The 24,080-nt window shown below is 38.6% G+C and overlaps 1 protein-coding gene across 2 annotated transcripts in view; it reads right to left on the bottom strand.

The window, feature by feature from the left end:
- LOC124607557 (pre-mRNA-splicing factor CWC22 homolog) overlaps positions 1–4,953 on the bottom strand; it is a 130,353-nt gene extending 125,400 nt beyond the window's left edge. For both annotated transcript variants that reach the window (XM_047139914.1, XM_047139915.1), the window contains exon 1: positions 3,659–4,953. In XM_047139914.1, coding sequence (XP_046995870.1) covers positions 3,659–4,663 — 1,005 coding nt within the window. In that variant the 5' untranslated portion in view covers positions 4,664–4,953. The remainder of the gene's footprint in view (positions 1–3,658) is intronic.
- Between the last annotated feature and the right edge of the window lie 19,127 nt (positions 4,954–24,080).

The raw sequence follows: 24,080 nt of genomic DNA, 5'->3' as shown, positions 1-24,080 counted from the left end.
TTCAGATAGATTATGTAATGGTAAGACAGAGATTTAGGAACCAGGTTTTAAATTGTAGGACATTTCCAGGGGCAGATGTGGACTCTGACCACAATCTGTTGGTTATGAACTGTAGATTAAAACTGAAGAAACTGCAAAGAGGTGGTAATTTGAGGAGATGGGACCTGGATAAACTGAAAGAACCAGAGGTTGTAGAGAGTTTCAGGAAGAGCATAAAGGAACAACTGAGAAGAATGGGGGAAAGAAATACAGTAGAAGAAGAATGGATAGCTTTGAGGGATGAACTGGTGAAGGCAGCAGAGGACCAAGTATGTAAAAAGACGAGGGCTAGTAGAAATCCTTGGGTGACAGAAGAAATACTGAATTTAATTGATGAAAGGAGAAAATATAAAAATGCAGTAAATGAAGCAGGCAAAAAGGAATACAAACGTCTAAAAATGAGATCAACAGGAAGCGCAAAATGGCTAAGCAGGGATGGCTAGAGTACAAATGTAAGGATCTAGAGGGTTACCTCACTAGGGGTAAGATAGATACTGCCTACAGGAAAATTAGAGAGACCTTTGGAGAAAAGAGAACCACTTGTATGAATATCAAGGGATCAGATGGAAACCCAGTTCTAAGCAAAGAAGGGAAAGCAGAAAGGTGGAAGGAGTATATAGAGGGTCTACACAGGGGCGGTGTTCTTGAGGACAATATTATGGAAATGGATGAGGAGGTAGATGAAGATGAAATGGGAGATATGATGCTGGGTGAAGAGTCTGACAGAGCACTGAAAGACCTAAGTCGAAACAAGGCCCCGGGAGTAGACAACATTCCATTAGAACTACTGACGGCCTTGGGAGAGCCAGTCCTGGCAAAACTCTACCATCTGGTGAGCAAAATGTATGAGAGGCGAAATACCCTCAGACTTCAAGAAGAATATAATAATTCCAATCCCAAAGAAAGCAGGTGTTGACATATGCGAAAATTACCGAATTATCAGTTTAATAAGTCACAGCTGCAAAACACTAACGCGAATTCTTTACAGACGAATGGAAAAACTGGTAGAAGCCGTCCTCGGGGTAGATCAGTTTGGATTCTGTAGAAATGTTGGAACATGTGAGGCAATACTGACCCTATGACTTGTCTTAGAAAATAGATTAAGGAAAGGCAAACCAACATTTCTAGCATTTGTAGACTTGGAGAAAGTTTTTGACAATGTTGACTGGAATAATCTCTTTCAAATTCTGAAGGTGGCAGGGGTAAAATACAGGGAGCGAAAGGCTATTTACAATTTGTATAGAAACCAGATGGTAGTTATAAGAGTCAAGGGACATGAAAGGGAAGCAGTGGTTGGGAAGGGAGTGAGACAGGGTTGTAGCCTTTCCCCAATGTTATTCAATCTGTATATTGAGCAAGCAGTAAAGGAAACAAAAGAAAAATTCGGGGTAGGTATTAAAATCCATGGAGAAGAAATAAAAACTTTAAGGTTCGCCGATGACATTGTAATACTCTCAGAGACAGCAAAGGACCTGGAAGAGCAGTTGAATGGAATGGACCATGTCTTGATAGGAGGATATAAGATGAACATCAACAAAAGCAAAACGAGGATAATGGAATGTAGTCGAATTAAATCGGGCGATTCTGAGGGAATTAGATTACGAAATGAGACACTTAAAATAGTAAAGGAGTTTTGCTTTTTGGGGAGCAAAGTAACTGATGATGGTCGAAGCAGAGAGGTTATAAAATGTAGACTGGCAACGGCAAGGAAAGCATTTCTGAAGAAGAGAAATTTGTTAACATTGAGTACAGATTTAAATGTCAGGAAGTCATTTCTGAAAGTATTTGTATGGAGTGTAGCCATGTATGGAAGTGAAACATGGACGATAAATAGTTTAGACAAGAAGAGAATAGAAGTCTTTGAAATGTGGTGCTACAGAAGAATGCTGAAGATTAGATGGGTAGATCACGTAACTAATGAGGAAGTATTGAATAGGATTGGGGAGAAGAGTAGTTTGTGGCACAACTTGACCAGAAGAAGGGATCGGTTGGTAGGACATGTTCTGAGGCATCAATGGATCACCAATTTAGTATTGGAGGGCAGTGTGGAGGGTAAAAGTCGTAGAGGGAGACCAAGAGATGAATACACTAAACAGATTCAGAAGGATCGAGGTTGCAGTAAGTACTGGGAGATGAAGAAGCTTGCACAGGATAGAGTAGCATGGAGAGCTGCATCAAACCAGTCTCAGGACTGAAGACCACAACAACAACTGAACCATTTGTTTGCTTGACAGATAGCAAATAGAAAATGAGGTCAGTGACACACTTCTGATACATTACCACAAGCAGAACTGAGTGAAAACTATCAAGGCCAGAGTGAATCAGCAATTAGTCATCAAATGTGTATGATGTGCAACGCATTTGGTATATAATGGTGGACAACATGCTAACTACATTATTATTCATACTTAAGCAAGATCACTGACATAAAACTGGCATCTCAAAAATGCGGAAAATTTATGCTTTGGTGGAAGTTACTATGGTCAGACTAATTCTGTTATTAATTGCATTCCACGTTGCTTAATCTGAGTGTGTAGTGTACTCCATCAACTGGCTTTGGAACAAATAAATAACTCTAAATACAACTTTTTTTTTAATTAATTGGAAGAGGGACATACTGACCTTGCTGATACCACCTATCTGGTTTCAGCCATGACGTCATCAAAATAGTGACCTAAATCACTCATCAGAATCTAACATGTGCCACACACATGCCATAACAAGACTTATAATTATCCTCCTAACATGCGAATCAGCTTTCAACCTGACACATCCTGAACTATGCTATACATCAGTCTGCTAGCACAAACAAGATTTTATATTCACATTCTTCAGCATCACCAACACCCAACCAAATATCATCTTCAGGTCTGACTGCATGTTTAGTATGCAAAAGCACATCTACTATGTTTCTAGATATGTTGTATGTTTATTTTTTTAAATGATCTAATGAAGACGTCAATTCATTGAGGGGAGAGGATAAATTGGAACATGTTGAACTCAAAATGTTACAATGTAAGGGTGCAACAATGGTTTGGATCACGTTGCATACTAGAGCTAAATAGGTGTGGTGGTGATGGTGAGTGTACTGCAGATTGTCATGCTGCTGTGGGCACTTTTTTTTATGAAGATTAGGTTCACAGATTGGAATGTAGAGCTACTTCTCCCACCCTCCCTCCCTCCAAAATGAAGTTGTAATGAAAGATTCATTCTTACAACCTGTCACGGACTGTATGAAATAGGTAAATAACTTGTTGACAATAAACATCTAAACAAGGGAACTCATAAGATCAAATGTTCTGCGAACATTAGCAGTGTTTCACAAATGCAGGCTTACTAACACAAGCAGCACTCATGTTAAACTTAGGCCAGCTTAGTAAGCAGCCACCCAAAAAGTTAAAAATACAAGTAACTGTAAAAATACCAGGTGCACTGAATTCCACCATACTTTGATGAAAGGCTTACATGTATAGCTGTCTTTTTGTAGTGCAATTCAATGTCTCCCTGTATAATGAGCACCAATCTATCCTTTTCTTCATAGTGTCAATATCTTGTTACTCAACTATTTAACATAAACTAAAAAAGACATAAGTACATATTAAACTTCTTAAGAGCATACCTTGCTATTGATAACAGCAACTAAAGCAGCATAAACATGAGTAAAAGTGGGTGATGCAGCTTGGGCCTGTATAATAGACCGACACAACAATCCTCGGCCCCTAACAATATTTTCTCGAAGGAGTTCCCTAACAATTTTACCGATATTTCCCGTGTTAACTTTGTTGATGTGGCCATGAATAGACTTTTTAAGAGCCTCCCAAGCCAATCTCTGATAAGCAGCACTTGTTTTGTCTGTTATTTGGGCTTGCATCATTCTCAGTTTAGCTGGAGGGATATATGCACCTCCAGTTTTTGATGTAATCATATCGAGGGATTTTTTCTGCGGTGCTGGAGCTGCCGGTGGTTCCATTGTCACGTCTGCACTTTCGGTGGCTGTCGATTCACTAGTGGGTTTTGATCTGTTATCCAATACAGTACTACTGTCTTTCTTGGGGCTGCGATGGTCACTTCTCCTACTACTGTCTCTATAGTCAGTGTGTTTACTGCCAGCGTTTTTGTTATCTTTCCTGTCTGTATAAGACTTGTCTGAATAGCAATCCCTATTTCTATATTCAGACCTCTTAAATCTGAAATTTTCGCCGTTATCATGGAAACTACGTGGACCTGAATAACATCTCTCATAACCGTCTTTGTCAGCCGAATAGTGTCTGTCGGAATCGCGTCTTTCACTTCGTTCATGACTGCTACCATACCTGTCTCTCATAGTCCTCGAATCTTCGTAGCGCCTGCTTCTACCTGAACCATTCTGCTCTGTCCTGCTGTACTGGTGGTTTTGTGTTTCATCATCAGCGAACGAAGCACTGCAATCCCTACTTCTGCTATTGCGTTCTTTATCCTTATACCTTGACCCTGAATTATTGCGGCGACTTTTATACTGATCTTCCCTTGTATCCTCTTCATGTCTTTTCTGTTTCCTTCTTTCGCTGTCTTCTTTCCGGTAAGTTTCCGAACCCCTTCCGTCTTTGTCCGACAAACGATACGTCGCAGTTTCATTGCGACTCATTGTGTCTGTTGCTTTCACTGATAAGCGAACTGTATAATCTGTAACACCATAACCAATGGAGGCCTACACCATACTCTTGAGATTACAAACATTCAATACTACGGTGCTCTGACACAGCATACGAAAAATTCCCATCAGTACGACGCTACTTATAACACTTCTAAACAACTTCTCGACGACAACAACACACACGGAAGCACAACAGGACATACCACTAACATAAACAACATTGCATTTGCAAAGAATTTAAGACACAGATATCTATACAACCTCCGGGAATGAACACTAATGTCATAGAAGCGTCTCGCGGGCCCCGAGGAATCATGACGTCATATCAAGGCATGACGTCGTCTCTCATGCAAGCCAATATCGCTGGTAGTTTTCGAAACGCGGATATTCTTTGAACTTGGCATGCTGATGCCTTGTGGATTTGTGTATGATGGCGGGATTTGTGTGCGTTAAAGCTTTTCAATCACGGAAAAAAATTGATAATACTTGCTGCAAAAGCACGTGTTTGCAGACGAGAAAGGATAGTTTATATTCCAGACAATGGACGGTAAGTAACTTCCGTTAGTAATGTTATCATGCGCAAGAAAAGTAAAATGTATGGTAAATCTACAGAAATTTCATTCTTTGTGCCTATAGTGTTCTGATGCATTATGTTACTCAGTAAAGTTTCTTTGAATGCATCTATGTGGATTATTTGTGGTAACGGCGTATTCTCATAACAAATGGCTTCGGTATTTAAGTTGCAATCATCGTAACTTTTTCCTGATCAAAAATTGTGTAGTAACTGTATTCTAACAGTAACATGCACATTTGAAAACTTTTGAATGTTCACAATTAATCATTGATCATAGTCAGTATTTTTGACAGTAAAATAGATATGAATTGCAGTGACTGAATCCAGGTTTGTGAGTGGTGTAATGTGTTTTTGTAATGGATGTTTCAGAGTTTCTGAAGTGGAAGTCCAAGGAAGAGAAGACAACGAGAAGTAGCTTTTTTGTCTGTTTCATGGTTTATAGGCCTACTGGGGAAACTCGCCATGTAAAAAAAACGAGTAACGCATCCAGCTTGGTACCTCTATGGTGATGTGGAAATCCGAGCATTGTTAATAAAGAAATTAATTCTGTGTGTGTCTTTCTTTTGATTCCTTTATCATGTTGCTTATAGTAGACCAAATTTAATTAAAATACCCAGGTGATAATTTCAACATAAATTGGACTATGTGCATAGCTGCTTCTCACAGGCAAAGTATAAATATTCACCATCCTATGGCATGCGTGTTCACTGGTCAGTTATGGCAAAAGAAATCACTGACTCAAAGCATAATTTGCTTGGTAGACAATTGGAAATGGCCTTTTTAGTTATAAGTTTACATTATTAGATTATAGTACTCCCTGAGAGATTATCTTCTGCATTTCTTGGCCCTGACATGATTAGGTCTGGAATACAGCAGTAAGTGTGCTGCTCTGCTGTCAGCAGCATGGTAGTCAATGTGTTAAGCAGTCGTTTAGAAACTAGTGTGAAGTATATGCATCTGTACAGCCTTGGCTAAAAAGATACAGCTAGAATGCTAATTACTGTTTCAGGAATTATCCTTTACACAGTTAAATATATTATGTTAAATATGTATCTAAGACTGAATTCATGAATAACTCTGTAGTCATTTAAATAAAAATGCTGCAAACCGAAAAATTGTCTTGAAATGGTAAGGGATATCAAATATAAGTAAATATTTTTCCTCGGTAAGATTAAAGTGTAAAATTGCTGATACCTGGTTGTTACCATGAGATCAGCACTGGCCCCAGCAGAGCAATCTGCTGTGACCACCGGCACCTTCATGCCAGCCAACGGGTTAATACACAAAACAGGGCAGTGCAAGACTTGGTCCGTAATTGTCATTGGTTGAAGCAACTAAAATTAAATTTCTGAGGTATGCTGCAACTGTGTTATTGGTATATTCCCCAGCATGATTTAAAATCTTTGCATTGAAATGGCACTGACAGTGTGTAATATATTTTGCAACTGAGAATAGATAAAAATTTATGTGGGAATATATTTCAAGAACCCCTCTCAAACCAAACCTGACAATTATATTGACACACCAGTAAACCCACCTGAATGGCACACTGGGTTACACAAGCATTAGCTGTAGAATAGGTAATTTATACAGAAAACTTTTCATACAAATTTTATTGTAAAGCACACTGAAGTTAGGGAAAGATGCAATGCCTAGATGAGATAAACATGGACACACAATAACTCGTTTTGCTCAGATATATGGAAAATTAACTGTAGTATTATATGATGTATAACATATATATGACATATAACACATCTGAGGTGCAAATTTGTGGAGAGGAGAGATTGCATTGAACCTTTTGTGTATGGTGCATATGTTGTTGCAGTGCTGGGATGATGTCATCCAGATTTCAAAATTAGGGGTCTTGTAATGAAACTCTCATCAGTTTTAATATTTAAAAATAAACATGCCTGAAAAAGGAAGCTGAATAGGACTTTAAATTAAATTGCAAAAATTTTATTGTTTTGCAATTCACTGCAACTGACACTTAAAAGCTCGTGGCTAGTAGCTCTTATTGACCTTTGTGTCAGCCACAGTGAACATGTTGGAGATTTTAAAGTAACAAAGTAGTTGTTGACATTCTGATATTAATGGATGGCAGCAGGAAACACAGCAATGAAATAATGTGAATGACTTAAACCAGGAATTAAACAAGTCTACATAGCTTTGAACACAGTCATTTCACACTTCTTAGTAACTGCATATTGGTGTGCTATAACTAATACAGCAACCTTTCATTTTCTCATCTTTGATCTGGGACACAAGTCACATTTTACTTACTTTCCTAGAGCAACTCTAGGTTTACTAGATCCACATTTCAGAGTTCTGGTAATTGTAGTCCTACTTCATGCTGAAAGTGTGGGTTGATAGCTGTCTCTTCAGATATGATCTCATCAACTGCCACTTCAGAAACTTGAAGGAAAAATGTGATTATTAAATTTTCTGTCAGTGATGAATGTATCACTGATGTATATACCACACAAATATTCATGATGCTATAGAATAGTGCAGGGCCATCTTCTGGAACACCTGCTGGGTAGACTAAACAGTGCACTTCACATCCAGTGCATCAATTTCTTCATAGGTAGTATCATGGTACACTACTATCTCAGGCTTGATTGTTGCAATGCTCAGTGAAACAGCATTATGCCTTGAAGACACTAAACTAACAGCCTTCTTAAGTTTTTGAATGAAGGATATAAGTAAGTAATATATCCAAAAACAATTAAGTTTTACATTTTGCTGTAAGAAACTCGTTTTGAATCTTTCCTTTTATTATTGTTTTGTACATGTGTGACCTTTTTGTGTCATCTTCCCAGTTTGACAAGTACATCTGATTTACTTAATGAGGATATTTATGGTTACAAACAAACAAAAAAAAGAAAAAACATGTGGTGACAATGCAACCTGCGAACAAAGATCATCTTCCAAAACTTTACGAGCCTAGGAAGTAAGCACAATGATTTGGACATAATAGCATGTTTTAATAAACCAGATGTTTCAGTTATTACTGAGCACTGGTATACCAAAAAAGAACCTTATTATGCACCAATTAACAAAAAATTTCTGCTCGTCTTTCAGTAGGGATATCAAACCTTATGGTGATGTGGCAAAAGTGCCAATAGTTGGTGCTCAATTCCTTACATGTTGAAGGTGTTACTGAACTTTCTGCGATAAGCTATAGATGGGAAAGCTAATCTCTATCAATTGCGTGTAGAGAGAGATAGTAAATACTCTGGGAAAACGGCTGGGTAATAATGCTGATAATTGTTCACAGTTTAATAAAACCTTATCTAACACAAATCAGTTTTCACTCTTAAGAGTGGCGAGTGGCATACACTGATCTAAAATTACTGATATGTAATACAGGGTACCCAGGACTTAGTACTGGGATACTTTCTTTTGTCGATTTATGTAAATGACAAAATACTGCTCCCCAAATTCAAGGATAGTTCTGTATGCTGATGCTACATCTATTGCATGCAAGTGTAAAGGTCATGAGCAACTACAAAAACTATGAAACTGTATTACAAATGAAATAATTCAGTATTTCTATGAAAGTCATCTCATTGTCAGCACAAGATAGCAGCAGTAATGGATTTTCACCTCACAAGACATTTTGAAATTCAGTTGTGCACTGGAACTGATATTGTCATCAAAGAAAACTACTGCTTGGTTACAGTTAAACTTTCTATATTTAACATGTTATAACATGGAAACTAATTACTGTACAAGAACACAACTTGGTAGCATTAATCTCAAGGACATGAGCAAGAGAAATACTGCAGAATCAATTCAATTGAAACACTTTTAATGTTTCCAGAATGAGAAACATCCCCCAGGCTGTGGCTAAGCCATGTCTCCACTATATCCTTTCTTTCAGGAGTGCTAGTTCTGCAAGGTTCGCAGGAGAGCTTCTGTAAAGTTTGGAAGGTAGGAGACGAGATACTGGCAGAAGTAAAGCTGTGAGTACCGAGCGTGAGTCGTTCTTCGGTAGCTCAGATGGTAGAGCATTTGCTCGTGAAAGGCAAAGGTCTCGGTTGGGCACACAGTTTTAATCTGCCAGGAAGTTTCACTTTTAATGTGCTGCTACAGTGCAGTACAGTTTTCACTCTTAAGAATGTACCATTACTGGTGACGGTGATGGAGGCTGTTATGAAAAGCTTGCGATTTTATTCAAATCTGATGTGGCAAGTTAACAAAACTTTTTATCCATGTGAGTAAAATTATTGTGTAAAATTGATAGCGCAGCTTCTTACAGAAGTCTTTTCAGAGCCCTTCGGAGTCTTTCACTTACATGTCAACATATTTACTCCCTAATAGTATTTGTTGTTCATAATAGGGGTAATTTTACTCTGTTCAGTGAAATGAACTTGCAAAATACTGGAAGTAAAAACAATGTCCATGTAGACTATACATCCCTGCCTACGATTCAGAATGGAATATCACATTCTGATTGAAAGTCTTTAACAGGTTGCTGCTAGACATCAGGCAGAAAACTGAAAATCATAAGGTAATAAAAAAATACAAAGTAAAAAAAATATTTTATTAGCTTCTCCTTCTATAATTATAATTAAACATAATGTTTCGACTCACGAATGCAATTGCTAGTTAATGTTAACACTAAGGTCCAAATTAACAGGATTTTAATGTTACCATTATATGTACAGCTGACAGTACTCATTGTAAAATTATGAAATGACTTGTACAAAGTATGAGAGAAAAACAGCACTAAAAAAAAAAAACCTTTCTAGCTTTCAGGGTTGTTACTTCCTTCCTCTGGGAAGATGAATATAGTTTGTGACTGGAAATGAGGGGAAGATCACTTACACCACCCATACAGAACAATTATGTGACACATTCATGAGTACTGCTCCAATGTTTGAGATCCAGGTCAGATTTAAGCAACACATTGAAGCAACTCAGGGTCTGGATGCTATATAGGTTACCAGTAGTTTCAAACTGTGTGTGAGTATAATGAGAATCCCTGGAGGGAAAATAATGTTCTTTTTGTACAACACTATTGAGAAAATTTAGAAGGCATGAGAAATCTGGGCTCGGATGGTAGATAGCCTTTCTTCCCTCTCTCTGTTTGAGAGTGGAACAGGAAAGAAAATGATTTGTAGTGGTACAAGGTACCCTCCACCAGGTACCATTTGGTTGCTTGTGTAGTATGTATGTACATCAAAATACGGAAGAAAATTGTGACTGCCTACTACATTAAGAAGTAATAGTTGAACTAACCTAAGCTTTGTGATTTACTTCAAATGTTTTGTCCCACTGATACACTCTGACAATCAGTGACTTGCATCTATAGCAGTCTTACAATTTGGAGATGTCAGTAGCCTTACTGATTGGATCCATTAATATTCCCTCATTGAGCTCTTTTTATCTTAAGATCACATAAACTGGATTTTTGAGAAACTACATACAGGGAGATGTGATTGGCATGTAGCTGTTTGTTTACAGAAAAACAGCGATCAAAATTTAAGCATATCGGTAACACACACTGGGCAAGAGCACATATCTGCGCTAGAGCACTATACTGGATTTCGCCCCCTTCCCCCCCCCCTTTCCCTAGAAACCTTGGCTGGAGTAATAACTATTTGTAGCATAGTCTGAGGTCTACATTAGGTTGAAAAGCGATAATTTCGTCGACAGTTGTGGAACACAGCGAATGAGAAATAACGGTTGTGATAACAGACAGACGTGTGGCTTTGCCTAATATTTGTTTGCGGCGCATTTAAATGCACTTTCCCACATTTAATGCATTTCTCATAATAAAAAAATAAAACTACTGGGTCATCCCCAAAAAACATATATTAGAAAATGAACAATCATCCGACGTGTTTTGATGCATATTACGTACAGATATCGTACACAAACTGGAAAAATGCAATGGGCGTTCCACTACGTATCCTTTACCATATTTGATTTGTTTTTCCGCATTTGCTACTGCTGGTATGGGTTCAAAGACAAATTCGTGCTGCAAACGTCTCAGTGGTAGTTAGCCTACATTGGTAAGCTGCAGTTAATGCGTTAAAAACATTTATACACATTGTCCTCAATGCGTAATATGTGTTATGCTATAAATCACTCTGTCTTTCGACCAATAATTTGTTATCAATTGGCTTATCAGTTGGCTTCAATCAATCACGTAAGACTCTAATGTTTAACTTTGACTACGCTGCGGATTAATATGTCACCATAATCCAGATTATTCAAATTCAAACCTTCTTTCTACATTTAATTCTGTTAATGGAAGCTTCATTCAAACAATCTGGATTGATTTGACGTTCCAAAACAATAGCTGATGGCAAGTCTGTACAAACGCTGTGACCAACGTGTGACGTCACTTACGTCAACAGAGTTGTTTACAGGTCTAGTCACCAGGCAGCGCTGTCACGCTTTCAGCCTTACTGATGACGTCATGAAGCGATTCCTCGGGGCCCGCGAGACGCACGTGCGATATCCAATGCGTGCAACCACCTTCGACCATAGATACTAATCTATGGTCGAAGGCAACCACAGCCTCGATTTTGCTACCTACTGCGTCAACAGCGCGCCAAGCGGTCAGTAAGTAAAACAGTTCGGTGCGATCGTGAAAGCAAAAGCAAGCAGCAGTTATTTTGGTTTGTACAATGGTTTTTACAAATGGGGGCATAGGGTACCGCAATAAATTGCAGCAACAACAAGAAGAAGGTACCACATCTGTCCTTTTTTAGGTTTCCTAAGACCCTGAGAGGTAGACACCACAATATTACTAAACTGTATCGTCGGGATTCGCTTGGAAACTACATTTATATTGTTAATTAATGTTTCGCCTTTGGAGCAGAAACTGGCTACTGAAAAAAGACCCTTTTTACATTTATGATAATGTTAAGTTTTGTTCGCTACACGCTGAACAAAATCAGCTCATCAATGCAAACAATAATAAACTCGTGTGGAATGCTGTAACCACATTGTTTGACTTCCCAAGTAAGCCATCTCAACTGACGAAGGAGAGTAAACTGCCTTAAAGGTTCAATAATCTGTCTAAAGCAGTAAAACATTCCTATGGCACAGAAGCAGCGAGTTCAACTCTCCATATTCCAACGCCAGAATCATCATCACAGGCCTGTTTTGACGATGAAGTGATAAAGTTAAGGGCAGTTATTCTTGCCTAGAAAAAGCGTGTGGAGTATCAGATCGCTAGCCTTCGTGCGAAACTGTTACGGAACAAGGAAAGTGCCTATCATTTTAAGTACATACAGCAACAGAAACTGTATCAGAAGGATCAAGTGAAGACTATAGGAACCCTATACTTAAAAAAAGATGCCCTTGATTTATTGTTAAGCCAGATTAGCATGCCATTTGCAAGATGGAAAGACGAAAATAATCTGTTTGCACGAAATTTATTATGTTACAGCCCTCAGGCATACAGATTCTGTCAGGATGTTTTAAGTTTCCATCAGTGCATACATTACAGAGGTATGTGGAAGGTATACAAATAAAATGTGGAGTAAGTGACAATATGTTCCACCTTTTAAAGCAGAAGGTTCAGCATTTCTCCAGTACTGATAAACTAGTGCAAATGTCATTGTATGTAAGTCTCTTAACAGCAAATTTAACATTTGACAGCACTTCTCTCAGTGTTATTTGCTTCGAGGACTTGGGATTTACACTCACAGTATATTTCTCCCACTATTTGGCAGATGCTTGTCCCTCTTAGAATAATATAAAGATGAAGATCGTACTTGTGACAACAGGCGACAATGACTAAAACAAAGTATGCCTACAGAACGACAAATGTGGCATCGATCCCTTTTGCACGTGCTTCTTATCTGTGAATCTACGTGTTTATATTCCTTTGACATCAACATGGTAATCTGCAGTTCTATCCAAACTCACAGGTATTTCTTCACGAATGTATTGTAACGTGCCACTGGATTCATTATTTTTATCCCTACTTGCGCTTATTGTAGAATCATTTTTAGAAACATCTATGTCTTCTGATATTACACTAACTCTCGGAGGCAAAAAAATAGTTCAAATATTCCGTAAATCACATAGGGAAGGGATGCTTGGAGCGCTAGTGCCGCTCTGGCTGTCAAACGGTGACAACTTTTACAGCAGTGAGTGTCGCGACGGTTAGACTGTGATGTGTATTGAGAGAAATTTACTGCACCACGAAAACGCCTGGCTGCATTGATGTTTCGAGCCAGAAATTAATATTAAGTGATCATACCATTCTGAAGTAACTGTTCTACATCTACATCTACATTGATACTCCGCAAGCCACCCAACGGTGTGTGGCGGAGGGCACTTTACGTGCCACTGTCATTACCTCCCTTTCCTGTTCCAGTCGCGTATGGTTCGCGGGAAGAACGACTGTCTGAAAGCCTCCGTGCGCGCTCTAATCTCTCTAATTTTACATTCGTGATCTCCTCGGGAAGTATAAGTAGGGGGAAGCAATATATTCGATACCTCATCCAGAAACGCACCCTCTCGAAACCTGGCGAGCAAGCTACACCGCGATGCAGAGCGCCTCTCTTGCAGAGTCTGCCACTTGAGTTTATTAAACATCTCCGTAACGCTATCACGGTTACCAAATAACCCAGTGACGAAACGCGCCGCTCTTCTTTGGATCTTCTCTATCTCCTCCGTCAACCCGACCTGGTACGGATCCCACACTGATGAGCAATACTCAAGTATAGGTCGAACGAGTGTTTTGTAAGCCACCTCCTTTGTTGATGGACTACATTTTCTAAGCACTCTCCCAATGAATCTCAACCTGGTACCCGCCTTACCAACAATTAGTTTTATATGATCATTCCACTTCAAATCGTTCCGTACGCATACTCCCAGATATTTTACAGAAGTAACTGCTACCAGTGTTTGTTCCGCTATCATATAATCATACAATAAAGGATCCTTCTTTCTATGTATTCGCAATACATTACATTTGTCTATGTTAAGGGTCAGTTGCCACTCCCTGCACCAAGTGCCTATCCGCTGCAGATCTTCCTGTATTTCGCTACAATTTTCTAATGCAGCAACTTCTCTGTATACTACAGCATCATCCGCGAAAAGCCGCATGGAACTTCCGACACTATCTACTAACTACTGTTAATATGTGTACTACGCTGGGCTACTCCCATATCGCTTGCCTATTCTCATTTCACTTGCTTTCTTTGTTATTTTTGTTTGTTTTTATATTTGCTGCTGGAATTTACTTTTTTTTATAGTTAATGGTATTAAAGAGATGAATAGAGCAAGCAGGTTCAACATGATGTAGGTTGCAGTAAGTATTTTGAGGTGAAGCGGCTTGCACAAACTAGAGTAGTGTGGAGAGCTGCATCAAATCAGTCTTTGGACTGAAAATAACAACAACATTGTCAAGCTGATGATTGTCGCTGTTTAAATAGTCTATTGTTCCTTGCCCATTACGTTCGTTAAAAAAAGAAGCGAGAGTCTCCATAACGTAAATATACGGTAAAGGTAGAGTACCTAAGCTCTTAAACAGGGGACTACAGTAGTTTCTAGGTTTACATCATTCTTTAATCTAATGGCCTTTTTTGTATTCTGAAAAATTTGTTAGCTGCTGCCAAGTTACCCCAGAATATGACCCTATGCTTAATGTTGGAAAGAGAGTAGACACAATAGGTGCCCTTAATCGTTTTTTCACATAACATCCGAAATTTAAATAACATTGTAGCTGATGGTGGACACACACTTCTTAGTATTAGTCTCTGTGGAAACTAGTGCACACTAACAGTATTCCTGTGGCAATAAAGACAATCAGTGGAATAATGAATGTGTTAATGAATCATGTAGTCCAACCTTCTCAAATAATTTAGAATATTAATTTAATCATCACTGTGTACTAAAAAATGCCTTATTACAAAAGCAAAAAAAGTTGTGTGATTCAACATCACAAAGACGTGATATTTACAGACATGGCCCTAACAATGATAGTAATCTTGATTTCGCATTTGGACTGAATAAATCTTAATAGTTTTAACTTGCTGGGACGAAAATGTCAATGAATTACCTTCACCAAGGATTCTGGTTTTTTATTTGATTTAGACAAACAATTATACAACATTAAATTAATTTATGGGCATGGAGTAAAAATTACATTTAAAATATCTGTATACATGTATTTAAAGTAATCCCCAATGTGCCAGTAGCATACAGCATGGTCTTCTATTTATTTTGCGAGAAAAGCTTCACTAACACATTTCCCAATACTTAATGCATTATGATAATTAACTCGAACTTCTACATTACAACAAATGTTGACTACTGTTTAATGTTGAGGCTACTTCTACAATTGGGTCACACACATGTGTTACAAAAATAGCAATCACCTATTTTCTTTCTGACTGGCATAAATTCTCAAGCACGACTGAAATTTAATCAGCACCAAATTTCTCTCTCAAATAGCAGTTATCTATTTAAGCATACTTGCTAATCTGTTTACTGAATACAGGTAACTGAGAGACCAAACAAAGGTAAAGTGCACGAATTTTATGGCTAAGAATATACAATCATATTTCACTCGACACTTGAGCACAGAGTTCCAAGTCACCTGTGCATCTATCGTTGGAGCCAGGAGCGTACAGCAGTTAGTCACATGATGCCGGTTTCTAGTCTGAAATGTCAACACAGCTGAGAGTTTTATGGCACAAGAGACTACCGTGTGCTGAGCAACTGAATCGGAATTCACACTAGACACCAAGGGAATGGGACAGACCACCTATTGACATCACCATCAAAAAGCTGGCGACACACAAGAGGATTTTAGTGATTGCCGGTTTCTGGTCTGAAATGTCAACACAGCTGAGTGTTTTATGGCACAAGAGACTTCCGTGTGCTGAGCAACATAATCTGCATTCACACTAGACACCAAGGGAATGGGACAGACCACCTATTGACATCACCATCAAAAAGCTGGCGACACACAAGAGGATTTTAGTGATGGGTTGCGGCTATTTCCGACAGATTTTGCAAAAGCTCAAGACTCCACCTGTGCATTAATCTAGCAATAGATTTGGCAACCAAGCCTGTATACATACCTACAAAGTTTTTCAATCTAACCTCAGTTTTCAAGCAGATGCTGGCTGTGTATGCTGTACTTCTTTTGATAATGGCTACAACAGCGGATAAAGCATTACTACATCGACTGTGGCACTATGTTTAAAGATAAAGAAGAAGAAGAAAACAGGACACTGGTCCAATGAATGGTTAAAAAGGCGAGTGAAACATACATATGAGAATCTGTTGAAGAAAATGTTACACTTGGAACATGATGGTTGCATCTGTATTATCCCAATGGACAGTGAAACTTTTAATAACTTGTTTATGGTCAACCCACATTGGCCATCACAGCACCATCACCTCACATCAAGATGTATTCTCACTGTCCGTCACATCATGGCACACCAAGTCGATTCAAGACTCATGATGACGACTCGCATGGTTGTCCTCAACTTTTTTTCCATGGGAAATGCGATCTTCACAAGCTGATTTTTAACTGTTTTCATGACTGAAGTGCACATACACAATACAGTAGCTTATGTATGTTGATTTTGAAGTCCAAATTTATACGAAAATGACATTTATTGGAGTCAAATGGCTTGCAGAGATATCTTGTATATTGGAAAAGGCAGACAGAAGTGCAAACCAATGCAAGAAAAATCGTGGTTTCGAAAAATGTCATACATGGAGCTTGAGGAAAAAGAAACTGCATAAATATTTCAGAAAGACGAAGCACTAATTTTTATAATGTTACGTCAAATTGCACCCACAGTAAGTAAAAGAAACATAGTGGTATGAGCTGCCATCTTATAACATGAAAATTTCATTTGTTTAAGCTTTAGTTGCCAACCTGTTCAAAGTATTGTGCAGTACTCAAGTTTACACATTTTCTTTACGTATTGTATTGGCTTATAATAGTTCAAGCGCCTTATTTGTGTTATGGTTAGCTAGTGAAACCACATAAATAGTGACCACTAATGCCTGAAAAGCTTTTTCACACACAACCCATACAGCTACTTAACAATAAATAAGCTTGCCACAAATACATATTCAAACAATCAACTCTAACACATAACTTGATGTGTACTTCACAAAAAAAAGCATTTTGCCACTGTTGCAGTGTCTGTAGGTTTCAATCGACAAATGCCTGACAACATACGTACTTAAGAGTCTGATTCTGCCCAAAGTACTTTTTTCACTTCAAGCTGCAGTTGTATTACTGTCTATTTCATTGCAGAATACTAAATACAAGTATGTATAAAAATCCACTTTATAAATGTCATAGATGGTTAGTAATTTAGTGTGCTCATGTCATATAATTCGGACTACTACCTAACTGCGTCAATTAATCTTTAGTCTTTTATTGTAAAATTATAAATTGTAACAAAAAAACAACGAAACGAAACATTTATAACAAATAACAAAAGTAATGAACAATACAACTGACATCAACCATGAAAACCACAACAAAACGAAATACAGATGTGCACATGGCCATGCATTGGGAGGAAATAAGCTTGGGGATCATATGATCAACAATGGATGGATGACCTGCACAATCAAAACTTTCTTCCTAAGAAATGTTGACAGTATCATGATGTGACATCATGGGATGGAACGCCAAGTGTGGATGCCGCCATTGAAATGAACTGTAGAATGTTTTGACAGGATGTGATGTAATGTTGTAGTTGTTGTGGTCTTCAGTCCTGAGACTGGTTTGATGCAGCTCTTCATGCTACTCTATCCTGTGCAAGCCTCTTCATCTCCCAGGACCTACTGCAACCTACATCCTTCTGAATCTGCTTAGTGTATTCATCGCTTGGTCTGCCTCTACGATTTTTACCCTCCACGCTGCCCTCCAATACTAAATTGGTTATCCCTTGATGCCTCAGAACATGTACTACCAACCGATACCTTCTTCTAGTCAAGTTGTGCCACAAACTCCCCTTCTCCCCAATTCTATTCAATACCTCCTCATTAGTTATGAGATCTACCCATCTAATCTTAAGTATTTCGAAAGCTTCTATTCTCTTCTTGTCTAAACTATTTATCATCCATGTTTCACTTCCATACATGGCTACACTCCATACAAATACTTTCAGAAACGATTTCCTGACACTTAAATCTATGCTCGATGTTAACAAATTTCTCTTCTTCAGAAACGCTTTCCTTGCCATTGCCAGTCTACATTTTATATCCTCTCTACTTCAACCATCATCAATTATTTTGCTTCCCAAATAGCAAAACTCCTTTACTACTTTAAGTGTCTCATTTCCTAATCTAATTCCCTCAGCATCACCCAACTTAATTCGACTACATTCCATTATCCTCGTTTTGCTTTTGTTGATGTTCATCTTATATCCTCCTTTCAAGACACTGTCCATTCCGTTCAACTGCTCTTCCAAGTCCTTTGCTGTCTCTGACAGAATTACAATGTCATCGGCGAACCTTAAAGTTTTTATTTCTTCTCCATGGATTTTAAAACCTACCCCGAACTTTTCTTTTGTTTCCTTTACTGCTTGCTCAATATACAGATTGAACAGCATCGGGGAGAGGCTACAACCCTGTCTCACTCCCTTCCCAACCACTGCTTCCCTTTCATATTCCCTCGACTCTTATAACTGCCATCTGGTTCCTGTACAAATTGTAAATAGCCTTTCGCTCCCTGTATTTTACCCCTGCCACCTTCAGAATTTTAAAGAGAGTATTCCAGTCAACATTGTCAAAAGCTTTCTCTAAGTCTACAAATGTTAGAAATGTAGGTTTGCCTTTCCTTAATCTATTTTCTAAGATAAGTCATAGGATCAGTATTGCCTCACATGTTCCAACATTTCTACAGAATCCAAACTGATCTTCCCCGAGGACGGCTTCTACCAGTTTTTCCATTCGTCTGTAAAGAATTCGCGTTAGTGTTTTGCAGCTGTGACTTATTAAACTCATAGTTCGGTAATTTTCGCATATGTCGACACCTGCTTTCTTTGGGATTGGAATTATTATATTCTTCTTGAAGTCTGAGGGTATTTCGCCTGTCTCATACATTTTGCTCATCAGATGATAGAGTTTTGCCAGGACTGGCTCTCCCAAGGCCGTCAGTAGTTCTAATGGAATGTTGTCTACTCCCGGGGCCTTGTTTCGACTTAGGTCTTTCAGTGCTTTGTCAAACTCTTCACCCAGTATATCTCCCATTTCATCTCCATCTACCTCCTCATCCATTTCCATAATATTGTCCTCAAGAACATCGCCCCTGTATAGACCCTCTATATACTCCTTCCACCTATCTGCTTTCCCTTCTTTGCTTAGAACTGGGTTTCCATCTGATCCCTTGATATTCATACAAGTGGTTCTCTTTTCTCCAAAGGTCTCTCTAATTTTCCTGTAGGCAGTGTCTATCTTACCCCTAGTGAGGTAACCCTCTAGATCCTTACATTTGTCCTCTAGCCATCCCTGCTTAGCCATTTTGCACTTCCTGTCGATCTCATTTTTAGACGTTTGTATTCCTTTTTGCCTGCTTCATTTACTGCACATTTGTATTTTCTCATTTCGTCAATTAAATTCATTATCTCTTCTGTTACCCAAGGATTTTTACCTACTTGATCCTCTGCTGCCTTCACTACTTCATCCCTCAAAGCTCCCCATTCTTCTTCTACTGTATTTCTTTCCCCCATTCCTGTCAATTATTCCCTTATGCTCTCCCTGAAACTCTGTACAACCTTTGGTTCTTTCAGTTTATCCAGGTCCCATCTCCTTATATTCCCACTTTTTTGCAGTTTCTTCAGTTTTAGTCTATAGTTCATAACCAATAGATTGCGGTCATAGTCCACATCTGCTCTTGGAAATGTCTTACAATTTAAAACCTGGTTCCTAAATCTCTGTCTTACTATTATATAATCTATCTGAAATCTTCTAGTATCTTCAGGGTTCTTCCGTGTATACAACCTTCTTTCATGATTCTTGAACCAAGTGTTAGCTATGATTAAGTTATGCTCTGTGCAAAATTCTACCAGGCGGACTATCTAATTCCAGTCATTTCATCAATTTCTTCGTGCCAGCTGAAGTGGCCGTGCGGTTGTAGGCGCTATAGTCTGGAGCTGAGCGACTGCTGCGGTCGCAGGTTCGAATCCTGACTCGGGCATGGATGTGTGTGATGTCCTTAGGTTAGTTAGGTTTAATTAGTTCTAATTTCTAGGCGACTGATGACCTCAGAAGGTAAGTCGCATAGTGCTCAGAGCCATTTGAACCATTTTCGAATTTCATCATCTGCAGAGCCAGTTGGCATATAAACTTGTACTACTGTAGTAAGCATGGGCTTTGCGTCTATCTTGTCACAATAATGCGTTCACTATGCTGTTTGTAGTAGCTTACCCGCACTCCTATTTTTTTATTCATCATTAAACCTACTCCTGCATTACCCCTATTTGATTTTGTATTTATAACCCTGTATTCACCTGACCAAAAGTCTTGTTCCTCCTGCCACCGAACTTCACTAATTCCTATTATATCTAACTTAAACCTATCCGTTTCCCCTTTTAAATTTTCTAACCTACCTGCCCGATTAAGGGATCTGACATTCCACGCTCCGATGCGTAGAACGCCAGTTTTCTTTCTCCTGATAACGACGTCCTCTTGAGTAGTCCCCTCCCAGAGATCCGAATGGCGGACTATTTTACCTCTGGAATATTTTACCCAAGAGGACGCCATCATCATTTATCCATACAGTTAAGCTGCATGCCCTCGGGAAAAATTACGGCCGTAGTTTCCCCTTGCTTTCAGCCGTTCGCAGTACCAGAACAGCAAGGCCGTTTTGGTTAGTGTTACAAGGCCAGATCAGTCAATCAACCAGACTGTTGCCCCTGCAACTACTGAAAAGGCTGCTGCCCCTCTTCAGGAACCGCACGTTTTTCCGGCCTCTCAACAAATACCCCTCAGTTGTGGTTGCACCTACAGTACGGCTATCTGTATTATTGAGGCACGCAAGCTTCCCCACCAATGGCAAGGTCCATGGTTCATGGGGGGGGGGGGGGTGATGTAACGGCCAGTGTGAACTGACCTTTAGAGTTAACTTGCCCTCACATTGTAAAAGAAGACACAACCATTCGAAAATTTATTCTCTTCTATTTGGTCTCTAATGACAGTTCATTTAAATTCCAGAACTTGAGAACATACAGCCTACATCATCTGTTGAAGAACTAGAGAAATTCGATTTATTTTTATTTTATTGTACTCCCACTAGCACGTTGTTTGTAAAATACTGATTTTCTTCTTAAACTTTTGCTGCATAATATATGGTTGAAAAAGATGTGACACCTCTATTGTGTTGGTAATTGCCAGCACTATTTTGTTTTTATCCTAGATAATTGTTTCCATTGTTGTGAAAACTCGTGATAAAGTAGACAAATTGTGATAAAACTTTGTTTATTAAACATATGCAGCAAAACATCAAGTCAAACAAAATCCATCATCTTGTCAAATTTTCTGTCTATCAAAATTTCTGTCGGACACGTTTTATGTTTGAAAAACACTTGAAACAGTACCCAACATGGTCAAAAATTTGGCAAACATCCTAATATTTGAGAAACTGTATGATCGTTTATATTCACCTTTATTCACAGTTCTTGGAACTGGCTGTCCCTTCGCCCCAGCTAGGTACACACATGCGGATTTCTATGAGGGATCTCGTCCATGAATTTTCCTGTCATTTTCAGGTGACAGCATGTATAATGACCAATTCACACTGGCTGTCAGATCATGTCACATCAAAGTATTCTACAATTAATTTCGCTCTGGCCATCCATGTCTCATCAGGTCATAGCACCCTCAAGGTTTTAAAGGACACCATCACAAGTTCATGATCTCATTTCCTCCCAAGACACAGTTATGTTCTCATCCTCCATAAAGCGTTTCGCCATGCTTTAATTAGCTCGTAGTTTTTGTTGTTGATGTCAGCAGTTAGTCTACAATTTGTTATTGTATTCTTTGTTATTGTTTGTTATTTGTTTTAGATTGAACAGCCATGAAATTTGAGATCACATGACTTGAACTGACTTGACTTGATGTACAGTGTGAATACACCCTGAGGTGATGGTACCACGCTGGCTAATGTGGATTAGCCTTTAGCTGCTAGAAGTTTTGTGAAGGAGTGGACCAATGACCACATCGAGATGAGGAAGTGATCAGGAATGGACAAGCTCTTATTTTTTGTGATACCATGGTTATTGCCTACAGGAAATTTGGAATAAAGAGTATATAGCTACAGTAATGCATACATATTTCTAACTTACTATAGTGTTAGCTAACGAATCACAGTCGGTTTTCCTCTTCTTTCTTGTTACAAACTTATCCACAGCTACTAATTATCAACAGCATACGGCACAAAAACAATAAATGGTAGCACTTACATTAAATTCAACTACAAATGAGAACTGCACTGATTAACAAATCAACTGAGTTCAAGCAAGCTCAACAATTGATCTTGGCCAAAATAGGAATGGGCAATAGCCAACAGCACTACAGATGTGTAGATAGTTGAAATCTATTGTTGGCCTTGCTGGCAATAGATAGTGCATATCCATTTCTCATCGTATGACTGAAAATCAAAACATCTTTCAGTTTCACTACATGGCAACTTGGCCATGTGTAATTTCGTTGAGGTGAGACATGGTGTCCAGACCCCCTGGACCTCTCTTTTGGCTATGTCCTTGCCGTGGGCACGTCTGAGAGATAAGACGTCATGGGCAGAACGTAATGAAGTGTTCCTTTGTATAGGAAGAACATATTTGCACTAATGTTTGCAAAGAACCAGTCTCCTGTATGTATTTGCGTTTTTCTTCCTTTAATAGTCTCTGTGTAATGAAGGAGAAAAGATCTTACACAACTTCTGGATGTTGAATGTAATGTATTAACAATTGCATTCTGTGACCTCACAGAGGAAGTTTATCGACCGCCAACGATATTGAGGTGGGTGCCCGGTCTCTAAAACAGATAAAAGTATTGCATTTTTTTAAATTTTGTGAGAGCACGATTTCAAATTCACTCTTGATTTGTTTTCTTCTGCAGGCTGTCGTAGCAAAAAAACAGGTTATGTAAGTTACAATTAAACGAACTGTTTGCTGGCTTAGAGCAACTGGAAGAGATTTCTATTTAGAATTACTATAATTATTTTAAATTTACCTGCTACTAATGTGGATAGTTACATAATTACTGGTCCTTTGAAATATTTTTCAGACTGGGACCAGCCGAGTCAGTAGATCATTGTGAAGATACATAATGGTTAGGTGCGCATTCACTCAACCATTAGTTTGTCTTGTCCATAGCAATCAATGGCTCTGAAATTAAATGCCGATCATTTTAATTTATCTTTCATTCATTTCATGCAAGAGACGTTACGAATGAATTATTCATTCATCTCTTTACAATGATGCTGTTGGTCTTTGCCCATGTCAGACACTGGCTCCAGTTTTTATAATTAGATGGTGTTGTAAGGGAAACTAGCTAGGTATCCATCTTGAATGTCCTTTTACTCAGCTTGTATCTTTCTTTTTCATGTGTTAATCCCAGGTGAAGCATATGATCCACATCCTACTGTTTCAACCATCTTAAATGATGTGTTATCTTCCAAGGCGATCAGGGTTACTGTAAAAGTGGATATTATACGTTTTATCTACTTCAGCTGATAGTCTTGTTGAGAAACTTTCTCCATGTCAAGGTTAAATACTCTGTAAAAAAAAGACAGTGTGAGACAAGAGAGCAGTAAAGACAGTGCGTCATCCGGTGTGCAAGATGGGGCGATGAAAAATACAGTCTACAACAAGG

This window comes from Schistocerca americana, chromosome 1 (genome assembly GCF_021461395.2).
Source record: "Schistocerca americana isolate TAMUIC-IGC-003095 chromosome 1, iqSchAmer2.1, whole genome shotgun sequence".
Taxonomy (NCBI): Eukaryota; Metazoa; Arthropoda; class Insecta; order Orthoptera; family Acrididae; genus Schistocerca; species Schistocerca americana.
Note: the sequence above shows the minus strand (reverse complement) of the source record. Positions and strands in the feature narration are given on the sequence as shown.